The 16108-nt window shown below is 34.7% G+C and overlaps 1 protein-coding gene across 9 annotated transcripts in view; it reads right to left on the bottom strand.

The window, feature by feature from the left end:
* Positions 1-14954, bottom strand: part of SLC15A5 (solute carrier family 15 member 5) — a 32397-nt gene extending 17443 nt beyond the window's left edge. The window contains exons 1-8 of one of the 9 annotated variants that reach the window (XM_084498521.1): positions 14742-14881; positions 14377-14429; positions 14061-14168; positions 12505-13010; positions 10413-10638; positions 6660-6829; positions 3118-3338; positions 428-614 (exon numbers count right to left, since the gene is read on the bottom strand). In XM_084498521.1, the coding sequence (XP_084354647.1) occupies positions 428-614; positions 3118-3338; positions 6660-6829; positions 10413-10638; positions 12505-12874 (1174 nt within the window). In that variant the 5' untranslated portion in view covers positions 12875-13010; positions 14061-14168; positions 14377-14429; positions 14742-14881. Of the gene's footprint in view, positions 1-427; positions 615-3117; positions 3339-6659; positions 6830-10412; positions 10639-12504; positions 13011-14060; positions 14169-14376; positions 14430-14741 lie in introns of all 9 variants that reach the window. The other 8 variants (XM_084498525.1, XM_084498523.1, XM_084498518.1 and 5 more) reach the window with 8 other exon arrangements.
* Positions 14955-16108: the final 1154 nt, after the last annotated feature.

Genomic DNA, 16108 nt, shown 5'->3' with positions numbered 1-16108 from the left:
AAAATAAAAAACACACCACCTTCTGAAGAAAATAAACTTTCCAAAGTTAAAGGCTATGTAAACACGTAGAAGATAACCAAGTTGAAGTCCCAAGTTAAAATGGTTAGTACTGTTTTTCTCACCAGCTCCTCAAGATGACTTCTAACTATCTTCAAGTGTTTGTTTCAATGCCTTGTATTGGTCAGAAGAGTATTTATCACCTTCCTAAACAAGAGTTATGCATTTTTTCCTTAATATATATTTTTTTTAATAGGACTGTTTACTAAAATTTCTTTGAAACATTCATCCCAAAGCCATCCCCAAACAAGTCTAGCTTAATATCTATAATTTGAAATAATTGTATAAGATCATTATCACCTAACAAAGTTTCTCTTCCAAGAAACAATGCATATAAAAACTGTGTAAACACATGGGTTTTCTAACGTACCAATATAAATTGTAGGAGAACGTCCACTTCCCTTGGAACTGAAGAGACATGAGTTAATGCATTCCAAAATAGGAACAAGAATCAGTAGTGGCACGATGCTTATTACATTCATTGCTGCAATTGGCAAGACAAATCCACTGAAGTTCAAGTTGGAATTCATGGTTTGAAGATAATATCCTGACGGAATCTGTATTATGGAATACAAACCAACTTCATTAGTATACCAGTTACCTTTCATGGATAGGATTGTTATGTTTTGAAACTTCTCTAACCCTTTTCCTTCTGAAAAAGTCAGAAAATCAATTACCTATTGACCAAATGGAACAACCATTCACGATAAAAAGACTTTCAAATGGTAATATTCTCATTCTCTGCTAGGATTTAACATTTTTAACTTATTTCCTTTACTCCTCGCTTAAAAAAAATAAATAAATAAAAAAAATCTAAGCATCAGCCCGTCAGTTCATATTAGCTCTAACTAGGAATGATCAAATAAGCTATCAGTTAACACACTAAATAATTCTGCTCAGTGCTTTAAACACTCTGTGAAGAAGTCACTAACAGAACAGAATTCCCTTTTCATTTGAGAATAACAGGATACAAAGATGTTTTGAATTTCTAATTGTGTGCTCTAGGTCAGAGAAATTTTTAGATGCTCTTGCTAGCACATGGCTTTAAAATCTACATGGATTTGGCCACAGTCTTAGAAGCAGCTTAGTGTGACTGACAGCCATAGCAGGTATACAAAGGGCTTCATTTTACCTCTGGAACTTAAAACCAGAAACCAATCATCAGAAGATGAGCAACCCACCAATGGCAATCATCTATGAAGTTATGTAGACTTGTGAGACCCTCTCTCATTCCAAGAGCGAATAGCTCTTCCTGCTTGTGTGAGCCTACAGATCTGTTGAGTTTATTTATACATGTATAAAAGCCCACATTTGGTTCTACCAACCAATTTTTCTGCTTGTGTTTGAGGAAGCTTGAAATTTCAATGCTTAATTCACCATGTGAAACACACAGCTACAACCCACTCCATTTCACAGACCAATGGGAAAAAGAGGTAACTTGAGCAATTCAGTCTTGACAGAGCTGGATGTAGAACTGATTTCTGTATTCTCATTTCTGCTTTCAGTACACTATAGATTTCTGCAGTATCCTGCATGGCATTTCAGCATGACTGGCAATGACAAATACAGTTAGAATATTATTTATAGCTGTCTGAAAATTCAAGTATAGTTTATAATGCAGTTCATCAAGGGTTACCCATCAACAGCTATATTCAACCCTGGTCACTGGAAGTCTGTTCAGTGACAAAGAATTACTCAAGTGCTAGCTCTTAATAAAAATATTTTCACTTATATTTCACCTCTAGAAAGAAATATAAATTGTAAAAAGGATGAATAAATGGCAACAGAACTGTGAAAAATCAGAACCAAGTCAAATTTTGCTGATTCCTCATTTCCATTTCCTATTGCAAATCAGAATTGACTTATTAATAGGAATTAAATTATCATCAATGTGAATCACAGGCAATGAAATCTGTTAACTTAATAATATGTAGAAAATATTAATCTTTATGAAAAAAACATTGATCAATTGCCTAGTTTAAGAAAGAGCCTTAGACGTAACAGAAATTCTGCTGAAAGTACTCTTTCAGTAGTGCAAATAGTCTTCTCTTTCTGAAATATATTCCTGGATATTACAGCTCTGATTTATTGATACCTGGTTTTGTTTTTTATCTAGTCATTAATGCATCACTTCAGCCACGGGGAGGGATATATATATATATATTTTTTTTCCTCCTTCCCTTTCCTCTCTTTTAAATTCCTGGCATGGATGGGGGAAAAGAAGAAAGAATGAGGCAGATGGATAGGAATGTAGAATGATGTCAAGAAAGTGTCAATAAAACAGTATGTGTTACATATTTGTAAAAATTTCCTTAAGCAGCCTATGCACGCATTTTAAAACAAATAAGTAAAAATGAATTACTAAACCAGCTCAAATTTGTTATGCCAGTTGCCAAAAGGTAAGCTGCTTCAAACTCCTGCTTAGCCAGGATCATCCAGTCAGAAATTAATCTGAAGGAATCATGTCAGCTTAAGTAACTTCCTGACACATTTACATTACATACACTCAAAAGTGGTAAGACTTAAAAGTGGAAAGAGTCACATAACCTGGAAGAGAGGCTTTGAAAGGACTGTTTCTTTCCACAGATGGAAAACCATCCATATACAGCATAGGTACACCAGCTGCATAATCCCACCAAAACAGTAGATGAAATATGCAACTAAAACAGCTAAGGAAGATTTATGTCTTGCCCCAAAGTGAGTAAACATTTGAAAAACATAATTTCCCAGTTTCTTAGAAGAATGCTGAACCTGAGTCTCCAATAACATAACAAAGCAGTATGAGGAGCACAAGACTCCCTAGCACTAGATGTTTCAACCAATAAGGATGCATATAAATGAGCAGCAAGAAGCCAAACAAGCTCCTTCACAAGTCTTGATGAAGGTGATTTTGCTTATTTAATGAGGTTAGAGGAAATAAAGTATCATCTCAGACAATAGTACTCTGGAAAGTGGTTCAGCTGGCAAAGAAACAGTTAAAAAACATGCCTGGAAACACTGTACTAAACACATTAATCTTTATCAATTTGATTTTATTTTTTTTTTAATCTGTTTACTCACCTGCATAATACACGTTCTGTATAAAATTTGGAAAGCAAACAGTGGGAAAAGCCTGGCAAGTGACTTTGTGCTTTCCACTTGAATCTCGCTGTAATGACCACCATAGTTTTCCTTGGCGTGATCTAGCCAGTTTGTTACACCTCCACCAAAGTAGCGATACCGCACACAGCAAGTTTTCAGTGCACTAGCAATTACCCCAAAAGTCGTCAGAAGGGAACTGTCTGAAAACAGAGATATTAGCCATTGGTTTATTTTTATTTGATGTCAAAATAAACAAGACAAACAAATCACTTTGGAATAGAAAATATAATCCAACATATTTGCCCTTATGTCTTTGGGAAAGGGGGAAGAAAATAAGTCTGGATCTGTTCAAAAGCATTGTGTTTTGAAATCATTTGATTCACTACTTAAGAGGAAAAAAAAAAAGTAATGCAGCTGAGCATCCACAGAGACAGAAGAAAGTGCCTTTTACTAGCAGTTATTTAAGGCACCATGGCAATTTGTTGTTGTGGTTGAGAAGGTAAAGTATTACCCTCCTTTGCTTTTGCTTTCTATCGATTGAATGATGTTAGTTTTCAAGTCAAGACAACAATGAAATATTGCATATCTGCTGGAGTACAGCAAGGAGACAGCAGTAACAAAATGAGAAGGAAAGGGAGTCCTAAACAGAGCTGATGGGATAGAAAATCTTGAGGGATGCATTTTAAAGCCAGAAATGTTATCTCAGGACTTCCAAGTAGCACGCAGTGGGAGAGGAAAAGTTTCCAATGTATTTTATTTTATTTTATTTTTTTTCATATTAAAATTTGCCCACAGGTTACTGGGCTTGGGAATTGCTTACTTATTCCTGAGACAGTAGAAACAGAAATAAAACATATTAGCTTTGGGCTCAAAGATGCAGACTCATTTACTTTTGGTAAGTTGCCCATCCGTGAGAGTTGGGGTTGTAGCATGTCTCTCTGCGTTTCTGAAGTGTTTAAACACTACAGTAACTTTTTTTTTTTTTTAATACATGCTGTCTAAACATTAAGGTGAACCAAAAAGATTGTAGAAGAAAAAAAAAAAAAGCATCTACACTATTTCTGGTGGAGAATATATTTTCTAGAAGTGTCCATCTAACACCTATTGTAAGTTCTTCAAATACTGAGAGTACTAAGGTAAGGAAATTAAATATAAATGTAATTAAACTAACTGTTTGGCATTAACCTGTGGACTGTTGATGTTGTTGAATGAAATCTGAAATAGAGAGCATTATCAAAACAAAAAGTGGATACAGATTTTACTCTGTGACTGTATTAGGCAAGTATTCTTACTGTTCACTGTAAATGTTGCTAGAGTTTAGGATCTAGAATATCTCAAAAATGAACCTTTCAAGAATGAACCTGAAGACAAAGTAGTCTTTAGACTTCCAGGGTGAATTGACTAAGAAGATAATCAGAAAATAAGTGGGACTTAGGGATCTTATCAAAGTCAATTTGTTTTCAGAAGTAAAAAAAAAAAAAAAAAATGGTAGCAGAAAAAAATCTGTATCAACTCAAATTATTGGCATAGCTAGTAATTACATGGTTTTGGTCAAAGGAGTGATAATCTCTTGCTTCATCCTCTGTGACAGGCTGAACATTCATGAAGAAAGAATTAAATGAAGTTATGCAGTGCTATTACCACTCTATGAATATTTGGACCCAGTCAGAGTTGAAATTAGGACATGCTCAGAGTACCCCCAAGCAGATACAGTGGATCTCTCAGACAAAGCAATACAACAGCTCTGTCCTAGTCTCAAATACAGTTATGACCATCTCTTTTCCTTTGGATTGGAATATGTAGGACAGGTTCTTCCTTACTTATTCTCATTGAAAGAAAGGCTAAAATACAAATAAAATCCTGACATATCAGTGCCTTTCCTAATGGATTAGCTGGGGCCCTCTTGAATGTAATTTCAGTCAAATACCTAGGAAACATCACTTTTATGAGTTATAACTGGAAAATACATTACTTAGGTGCATTTCTTAACATGGATTTCTAAACAGATTTATCTTCCTCGTTTACTAGAGGATATAAACTGCTTGATATTAGATTTCAGATAGCAACTTGAATGATGCATAGACCTAATCTATATCAAGAGGTTTTTGCCAATTATACAGTTAGAATAAGTTCTAACTGTTCACCTGTTCTTTAAAAGCAAATAAGTAAATCCCACAGAACTCCACAGTAGTGAATTACTCAGATTACTCAAGAACACACTGAGTAGTTAAACATGCACTCTATACTTATATTGCAAATGTTTTCTTAAAAATATCCATCTCTACAGATATAAAAACTTTCAGAAAGCAACTTTCCTTCTCCATTATACTTCAGACCTTGGTTCTAATGTTCTGCTACTTCGACCTTGATGTAATATGAATATCTATGCTACTTTATTACAATAAAAATAAAGAATCCTATATTGCACCCTAGATGGTAGATGCACATTTCTTCCTCATCTCTGGTCATCTGCCAATCCTAAAAATTATAGCAGTGGGAAGAAATGCAAACGAAGTCCATGCTTGACAGCTGAACATAATTGGATGCATGATCCATATTTGAAGAGCTACCTTAAAATAAAAAAGGTAGCATATATAAGAATCCTGTAAGGTCACTTATGGATTTTAATAGCAGTTATGATGAATTTCATATTTAACCATCTTATTGGAAGTTACAAAGTATATTATCTTTTATTTTGACTATGGAGATAAAAACTTTGCAGATGTTAGTCTAGAAATAGGCATTCTACAGAAACGTGGAAAATATATGCAAAATTGAACAATGTTCATAGGGAAAATTCATTGGGGAAAAAAATTTCTTGACAAAAAATATTCTGCTTGATTTATGGATGATTAGTGTCATCCAGATTAATGATGTCTTATCTTCAGGATTGTTACTTCACTTAGTAAAATTGAACTAGTTAGATGATAAACTACTACAGATTTAGTCCATATGGAAGTTTAGCCTGGGGATAGATACTAAATGTTTTTAGCTTCTCAGGTCGTAAAACCCTTAGTGAGTCCTAGAGAGCCAGACAACCACCATTCTCTACAAAAAGCTACCTAATTTGATGCTGGCCTTTAAAGTAGAGACCTGAGTCAGATATTATCATGATTTTTTTTTTTTCATGTGTGTGCATGCACACAGAGGGAATTCATTTCTTTGGGTTTGTTTGTTTTGACTAAATTTTTCTAGTTTATCACTCTGATATTCCCAGGTACTTGGTTTATGCATCCATTCCCTCGCATGCATATAGTACCTGCTCCTGTACAGACAACTGGTCTGAAGCTGTCTTGACATTGCAGAAGGTGTACATAAGTTTACTAGACACCATACTCAATTTTTTCAGCCTATACTGAATCTGCATGTCTGTCATTACAGAGGATGTTGTCAGTTACATAGAGACCCAAGTAACTACAGCCAAACAGGGTATTGTCAAAGAGATTATTTATATGTGCAAGGTGATCTCTTCTATGAAAATAATCTCCAAAGATACTTTCTAAGAGACAGTTGCTTCTTACCTGTTTTGGGTTTGTAAATCATTTCACCACGCACCATGTGAATTGTGATCATGGCCATAAGTATGGACACAAAAGGGATAAGGAAACCAAGGTTCCTAGCCACAGACTGCTGGATATAAGAGATACTAACAAAGACAACTGCTGAATTTAAGTTAATCAACCAATAAAACCTAGTACACACAAAAAGAGAGAAGAGACAAAATTGGAGAAGCTGAATAATTTAGACTTTACAGAATATAAAATTTAAAACAATAAATTAAATGCACAGTAAATATAGCAACTGTAGACAGCATCACACATTGACACAGAAGTTGCACCAAATTTCACTTCAATGTTTCAGGTCCATGAGGTAAACAATTAAACTAACTGTACTAGGGTAGTGGAGCTGAACAAATTATCAGTCTGATACCAAAAATATCCTTCTGGATAGGAAGAATTAAATCAGCATTTACCATTTACACTTTTAATACCTGATAATGTAAGATGTATGTATGCAAAATAATGAAACCACATTTTAAGCTTAACAGAGAAATAACAGTGTATATAGCAACCCTTCAATTATTTCCTCTGGTGTGAAATAAAATATTTCCTCCTACTTGGGGGAGGTGGACTTCATATATTTAGAATAACCAGTGATCTAATGTTCAGGTAACTTGCTTGGGGTATGAATTGTTTTGTAGCTCTGATCTATTGGCCTGGATTATGCAGACTGGAACAGTGAATTGTGTACTGTGAATGTCATGCAACAGTTTAATCACTTGGTAGTAGACTTTCACTTTCGGTCTTAGTCCAAAAAAAAAAAAAAAAAAAAAAAAAAAAAGCCTTAGTCCATGGAGGACTTTGATTAAAATATTAATTTATTGTGAAAAGCTTCTGCTTTGAGGATACCCCTTTTCAGATATTGCACCATACTTTTGGAAAATCCTTGGTGTTATATCTTATTTGCAAGACAAAAGGAGTGGATTTGTAGAGCCATTTACCTTGCATCAGGGACCCAGTGTCCACATTATATACATTGAGAATTTTACTTCACTATTGTTGTAATCTGATCCTACAGACTCAAAGCCTACTAGTGGCTTGAGGGTACTAAATATATCATCATTGTTGTGGTTAGGTGTTCTAAAAGGTACCCAACTTCTGCACTCTGAGGTCTCCTCAAAAATGCAGTTCTGATACAAACTGAAATGTTATTGTGAAATGCCCAGAAGAAAATAATTTTATTAGAATGTCTTATGGGAATGTATTCATTATGGTAACTTCAGTAGTATTATCCATGTGACTTTTAAGAGTATTGTTAATGTTTATAGAGTATGGACTTTTTTTTTTTTACTTAATAAAACAATGAAGATGAACTCAATGAATGAAAACAGATCTATATTTTAAAAAGCCTTGAAAATGTTCTAAAATTGAATTTTCAACACTTTTTGGATTCATTCTGAATACTGAATAAGTATATATTTTGAGTACTGAATAAGTATTCCTGCTACTTGAAATACTATTTGCTTTTATTTTTTTAAGCACATTGAGCTCTAACGATTTAAGTTTTGATTTATCTAGACTCAGACCTAGAATGAGAATGGGACAGTATCCAAGCTACATATTTTTCTGTACTAGAACTTTTTAGGAGGTGGTTAAATTTTTTCAGAAGAACTATGGAATTCTCTGAAAAGACAAGGTGAACCAAACAAACAGAATGGGTAGAATGAAAGAGAAGAGAAACACTACTGGTCCCATATTGTCTGATTTTTTTGTTTTGTTTTGTTTTTCAGCAAATCAGTAAGACAAGACAACACTGACAACTTATCCTTAGTTCGGACTGTATCCTTTGCACTTATTCTCTACTCCTGTAGACACAATTTGTTTAGGTGGCCACAGCCATAGATCATACTAGAGGTTAGGCCCAGGCCCTGATGTACAAAGCAGTTGTTTAATTCCATTCACAAAGACAATAGGTAATTACAAGTTTGTACTTCACTATTTCTTTTATCATTAACACAGTATATCTGATTTAAAAAAAAAAATAGAACTTGTTAAGAACATAGGCTAATCAAGAGTATGCAACCACTCTCTTTTCATCTATTATTTTAAAATTCAATCCTGTGAAAAACACCTACCAATAGAAAACAGGGTACCAAGGGATAATGATTATATTCTGAGAGATTATAACAAGATTAAGATCACTAGGAATATAACCCTATTTAAAAAAAAGATATCTTGAGATTGCAATCAAGGAGCCCTTCTGTGGATGTCATCACAAAAATTATTTTGTTTCTTTAAAATCGCACACATGCCTTTCTTAATATTTCCAAAGCCCCCAAAATTGACCCATCTGGATTCCCCCAAGGAACTTTTTATTCATATTATGTCTCCTTTGTAATCAACACTGAGAAACGTCACTTTGATTAAACACAATTCTGAATGGCTAAGACCACAGTACACTAAATTCTCTAGAGCTATCTTTCAGAACAACTGATTGCTCTCCAGTCTTAATCCCCCAGAGTCTTATTTAATCAAAATGATGTTGCTAATTAAGGATTAAAACTTAGAATAGAGTAAAAAATAAGGATTTTTTTTTTTTTCCCATCTCTCCTATGGGCAGGTCAAGGAGGCAGAATCTGCTCTAAGGAGCTAAATAGTCTCATCCACCTTTGGTAAAGCTGCTTTATTCACTCAAGTTTGAATTTAATTCGAAACTCTGATATTAACATAATTGGAGGAAAAAAGAATAGCCAGGAGAGCCATCCCCAAAGTAAGAGAGAACTGATTCATAATCTTCATTGATTCCTCAGCATTATATTGTCAATATGCAAATGTGCTCAGTTTTGATTCTAAAAGTGTGCATGCATAGGGAAGGGAAAGAAAAGGGGGCAGTTTAGAGCTTGTTTCACCCTGCCTTAAAGCAGGAATCCAGAAGTTTCCACTGATACTTCTTTGATCCTCATTCCACAGTTTAATCAGAAGTAAAGGTGAATGTTTAGTGCTATTAAAGTGGTAAATAAATACAAATATATGACCAAAATTGACCCCTCTGACACACAGAGAGGAACAGTTAATTTGAAACAAACAAACAAAAAAACGATTTTTTAGGAAGCATTTTACCTCCCAGAAATTTTTCTCAAAGTTTTTCTGAAAAAAATATGAAATACTCCAAATGAAACACCAATGTCAAATAGCTTATCTCATGCTAAATCTTCACAGTGGCTGAGCTGAAATAATACAGCAAATCCTTAACACTTATTTTAGTAGTTAAGAGGCTACTAACAATACTTAGTTCCAATAAACCAGTGAACTACTGCTGTCACTTCTAAAAATTTATTCTTATGCAAATTTTAACGTATTATTGAATTTTGCCATCATCAGTGAGTAATAGCAAAATATCCTCAAGATATAGACATGTTAAAGGTAGAACATTGTATTCAGTTTGGTTTTCCTAACAGCAGCTAGCTTATTGAGTCTGAATATTTGGGCAAATCAATTCATCCTAATTCCAACTGAAGATTTCTGATGGAGGCCAAAATAGATGATCATCTTTAGCAAAATGAGAACTATAGCAAAAGGTGTTTTTTTTTTTTTTTTTTTTTTTTTACAGAAACTCTTGGAAATTATTCCAAAAATCTAAAGTTTCTGCAGTTTAAACAGAAATCCCAAAACAAAATCCACCATCTTGGAATCTGTCTTGTAAGTCTGCAAATAAATTTCAAGGCAATGCTGTATCATTCTCTACAGATATTTAGCTAACATTTAGTTACTAACCAGTTGAAAAAAGAAAGAAGTTCCTTTGGTCCACAGTCCTCAAGGTTGTATGCACTTAATGGACAAACTATAGCTCTTATGCCTCCTATTCCCAGGCTAGCTGTGAGTAGTGCAAAGTAGAATACTATTTTCTGCTCTTTTTTTGTTAGCGTATGAAGAAGAATGTGTCGTCTGTCAATGTAAATGTCTTCAAATGGGAAAGCCACAACAGGTAGCAGGGCTGTGCCTGGAATGGGAAGGAAATTATTTGAAATAGATTAAAATCAGACTGAAAAATTAGAATTTATAAGCAATTATGTTGAAAAGACATGGAAAAAAAATCAAAGACAAGAGATGAGTGCAAAGAGAAAGGGTCTTACTCCCATACAGATCTAGAACCTTTCTGGGTATCACTAAATACAGAAAGGCAAGATGACTAAGGGCCTCTGAGAAAGCACTTTTCTGCCCCAAATGCTTGTAAGGACTCAGGTCCTCCAATCTTACTCTGGAAGAGCTTACTCTGGAAATGCAGCTCTTCACATTGTGCCTTCTCCATTGCCTGCGTGTAGAGGGCAGTAGCTCTCCACTTGGCAGAATGGACCAGCTGAGGCATGTAATTTGCCCGACAAAAAAAAAAAAAAAAAATGAACAGCCAAAAAACCCCTCATTGTGGAACAAAAATCTGTTTTGTGTCTTCTTTAACCCAGACTTTTAATAAGAACTATAATTTAAACAAATTCTCAAACATGTTTTTGTTTTGTTTGCTTGTTTTGATGGAAGAGAATTTTCTCGTTTTCTGTTGCAGCTTCAGGGGATTTCCCCCGCCCCTTCCGCAAGAACTTTAGCTATAGGAGCACTGCAATGAATTGCTTTTACCAGCTCTAGACTGCAAAGCAAGTCTTTCAGATTTGGTCAGCTACAGATTCTCTGAGTTTTAATTGGAGGCTAAATTCAAAATATAGCAATGTGCAAACACCACCAATGTTAGTGAGACTAAGACTATGACTGTGCATCAAACAGATCAGAAATATATAATGGTCTATCAAAAAAAAAGAAGTTTTCATCAAAAGTACAGTTTAAAACAACACCCGAAATCATCAAATTCTGTCAGTGTCACTGGTCTCCTACTTCAAGATGCGTATTGAAAGGACAAATTGCAGAAGATTCCAACCCAGAAGCCCATAGGGAAAACAAACAAACAAAGGAACATAATTGCAGTCATTTTTACAGGCTGCTTACACAATGGTTTTTCAGTCAACTCAAGGGCACTTGGGAAACTAGAGAAGATGATTTCAGGAATGACTTTTTTCTTCCCCTTTAGTTTGTTGCATGTCTAAACAACATGGCTGGCTATTGCAAAAGTCACACCTGCTAATCCTCAACAATTGGTGCAAGTAAGACGAATTTCTATCTGCTCAGGTTAACCCAACAGAACAACCACCAGCTGTGAAATGCACTAATTGCTACAGAAGAGTCATACTTAGTTTAAGCAGTGCTCTTATACAAAAGATCTTCAGAAAAACAGGTGGGGAGGATTCAGAATACTTTATCAGAAACCAGACTCTCAATATAGGTATGAGGATATAACCTCTTTACTTACAGCAATGTTTGTTTATACCGATGTGTACTTAAATGCATCTTTCCCACTGGTCCAACTACAACAGTCATATACCTTTACATACAATAAAAATGTTGGTACCAACAGCTGGGAAACCATTTCCAATCTCTCTCTCAAACTGACTTATATCTCACGTTTGCCTCCAAACACTAGTTACACTAGTAACAATGTATGCTTGTTATCATGACCAATTTAAGAAAGAGCTGAGCATCTCTGCTCTGAATAGCTAAGCCAATTCAGAGCAGGAAAGTTCATGTGCCAGCTATCCACAAGCCATATGTGCAAATGTTTCTTAGTCTTTTTCAAAATACTGACACACAAAATGACGTACACAAAAAGCCACAAGACAGTTTGTAGAGGAAAAATGAAGTAATTAGCTATTAGTGAAGTTGCCCATGAGGCTGGAGAAAATTATTACATTTCAAACAGTGTTCAGCAATGTTTTTCTATAATACAATTATTAAAACATTAAATAGTCACCGGGCTGTCACCTACCTAGGAAGTGTAGAAACATGCAGATGCACACAAGCTTGGTCCTTCCCACAAGGCATTCGGCAAGCCAGCCAACCAGCACTGGCGTCAACATGGAGGTGCCTACAAAGCACATATTGACAATAGCTGCCTGGTAGTTGCGATAGCCAAGTCTGACAGTGCAAAAGAGGATCATGTTGCAGACAATGCCAAAGAATGTGAATCTCTCACACAGCTCCACCAGCAGCACACAAATGGCCTCTTGGAGTTTCTTCTCAGGCTGAGACACATTTCTAGCATGGTTGTGTCTACTGGGTGTCAGTCTTTGCTCCTTGTCAGCAGCAGCATCCCAAAGCTGCTTCTCTTGAACCTCTCCACTGTCTGCACCAGGCATGCTTGACTTTTTCAGGGTGGACCGAGTAGGGCAGCTTAAGTTGCAGGTATACTTCTGTTCTCTTCCACTGCAATTAGCAAACTGTTAAGGCTCTCGCTTTGAATTCCACACTTCACCACTACAATTTCCTAGGCACCTGTCACATTTGTGACATTACATATAGGATCAAAGAGCATTAAATAAGTAAATGATCTCTACCAACATTTCAATTTCTACATTTAGCAATATTCAGGTATTCAATTAGTTTATTTAATTAATCCATGTGGGGATGAAAAAGATTTTTCCCCCAAATTGTATTACCCTTTAAATTACGTGAATACGATACCATATGTGCAACTCTATACATATGTTAAAGATAAAGGTCTAAATACATGGGAAAGCTAACATTTCAGTGGAATTCAAATAATAGATCAAGAAAATAATTTGGATAAAATAAGATGGTGTTTTAATTAGACAACAAATGAAAAAGCAAGCACTTTTTTTTTTTTTTTTTTTTTAAGGTTAACAGCATCTAATCTATTACATTTGTTATATTTGGTTGAAATTCAGATAAGAAAGTTAATTGTAAAAATAAGTAATGCTACTACATTTAAATTAGAGAAGCAAGTTTAAAAGACAATAAGTTAAATACATTACCAAAGAGAAAAAGCAATCTGAAAGTAACCTAAACCAAAACTATTTCTCTAGAAACCAGATATTGTGCTACAATGCATTATACGGGACAGAAGCACAAACAACACACTCAACAAAAAGCAATCACCAGCTTGAATGGAAATTAGAAAGAGCCAAAGAAATAATGCTTTTTAATGCTTCTGTGGATAATATTTTATCCACAGAGAAGTTTGCAGATTTCCCAGATCACTTTTTCCTTTTTATGGAGTTCATTGAGATCACTAACACTTGTTCAAAATAGTCCTAAAGTCCTAAATATGAACGAGAAGTATTTTGCATCCATTTTGCACAAATATAAGTGCATACAAGGCAGCGGTAGATCAGGCCTGCTTCTCTGAACAGAGCTCTCAGAACCACTGATGGCATTTTTTAAATATCATCTCTGCTGTTTTTTCCCATCCATCTATATAACTGCTCAAGTTTTACATCCTCAGATCTATTAGGATTTCTACATCCCAAAATAGATGCACAATAGTATATATTCAGTATGGATAAAGACAGATTCCAAAATTACCTCCAAAAAAGTCTCAGAATGTTGCTGTCAAGTTCTGGTTTACTTCCCTATCTTGTTTCTAAAGCATCCATGACTCAAATGCAAAAAGTGGAAGTTCTGAAACCTAGGCTAAAGTAGCAAAAGATGGTTCCCTAAATTAATAATAATAATAATAATAATAATAATATATATGTTTAATCCAATAAAACCTGAAGCTAGAACTCAGACACCAAATAATTTCCTTTTTCTTTTCTTACCCACCCCCCCAGGATATCCAGTTGGGGATGAAAATGGCTGTAGCTTGTAGCACAACCAAGAACTGTTTCTGTCTTCTCACCTGTAGAAGATGATGTGATCATCATTTGGACCAACAAAGCAGATAAATCCAACCTAAAAATCATTTATAACTCAGTTTAGTTTCTCCATCAAAGCCTAGTGAAGCAAACTCTAAATCTAAATACAAGTGACAACAACATTTTGACTAAGAGGCAGGTAGATTTTTTTTTTTTTTTTTTTGCATGAAGCTACTCTTATCTAACTGTTCATGAAGAAAAACCTTTATTTTTTAAAAAGAAGGTATGATTATATTTTAGAATCAGATAGAAAAAATTGGGATAACTATACTCTTACTCCTATAGATATTTTAACATTAAATAGTCTGTTTTCCTACAAAACAGCTTTCTTTAGAAGTGTAAAGTTTACCTGTTCTCATGGGTGTTAGCAATTCAAACTGAATCATATTATGGGAACCCCTAGAGACAGCAGAGTTACTAGCTAGGATGACTGTACCTTAGTTCTCATGTGGTTGCATTTACTCTAATTTTGGGTAGCAAACAAAGGAAAAGGAACAATTGGTTGATCCTTATAAATGACATAGTAAGGAGGAGCTGGGTGATTTTCATTGTTGTTTAGTTTGAATTACCTTTGCATGTGGCTGTTATAGGTGTGGTGGTTCAGTCACAGATCACAATCAATAAATTAGTTAACATCCTAAGTGCTAAGACCATGTACTACTTCTTAGAACAATGTGATCTTTCTTGATTTATTTATTTAATCACTTTTACAGCAGTTATAGGTTATCTAGTTCCTTGATGTGGTTTTAATTGAGCTTTAGTTTAATCACCTGGCAATCACTTGTCCTTAATAAAAGAGGCAGTAGGACTACATAAAGTAAAAATTCAAAAAAAAAAAAAATAGATTCAACCTCCAATACGAACTCTAAAAAAAAAAAATAAAAAATTTGGTGTTACTTTGGTCAATATCCTGTTTATTATATCCTGTTTCACAAGGTGTTAATGAAACTTCTTCTACTTAAAATCTTTCCTTGGACAACCACTTTAGAAATTTTTGCTCTGGCTTACACTGCAGTCTTGGAGGACTACTGTGCAGATAGCCATAAGTCAGTACCGGGATGAGCAGGAACCAATTCCAGAATATGATAGTGTTTGGGAGTTCACAGCATCTGAAATCTGATGCTTCTGAAGAACTTTGTGAGCATCAGAAAAAATGTGGGCTAATATTTGCTTGACTACATACTAGAAGAACAAATGCACACAAAACCCAAGTGCTCTGTCAACAATGTAAAAGGTCAATTAAGAAACTGAAATGCAGTCATGAGGAGGTTTAGAAAGTTCATTTGTGAAATCTGTTAGATTAACAAATCTACTTTTATAAAACTGTTTTGTATTTCATGAAGATGTATTACATGTTGTAAAAGTATGCCTTGAAGGCTGAAAAATAGCATTAATGAAGGAACCAGTTATTAAAATTTTTGATCATTTGAGGAATTCTCTGGGGAGTTCTGGAGCTATGGTATCACATCACACTTGGATAACTTTATTCTCCCTTTAGTAATTATTCTTGTAAAACTTTCCACACTTTAATGAGATGCAGCGTGGAACACAAGCCCAGTTCTGCCTTGCTGCAGGAGAGATGTAACTCCTACTGTCTTGTTCCATGGCAACTTTTGTCTGTGAAAGTGCAAGACCAGCATGAGAATTTTATTTATGGAAAGGCTATGTTTTAATAAGTATATTTGTTTATTTTTCCTTTTGTAGTCATAATTAAAT

Source organism: Aythya ferina (genome assembly GCF_964211825.1).
Source record: "Aythya ferina genome assembly, chromosome: 1".
Lineage (NCBI taxonomy): Eukaryota > Metazoa > Chordata > Aves > Anseriformes > Anatidae > Aythya > Aythya ferina.
Note: the sequence above shows the minus strand (reverse complement) of the source record. Positions and strands in the feature narration are given on the sequence as shown.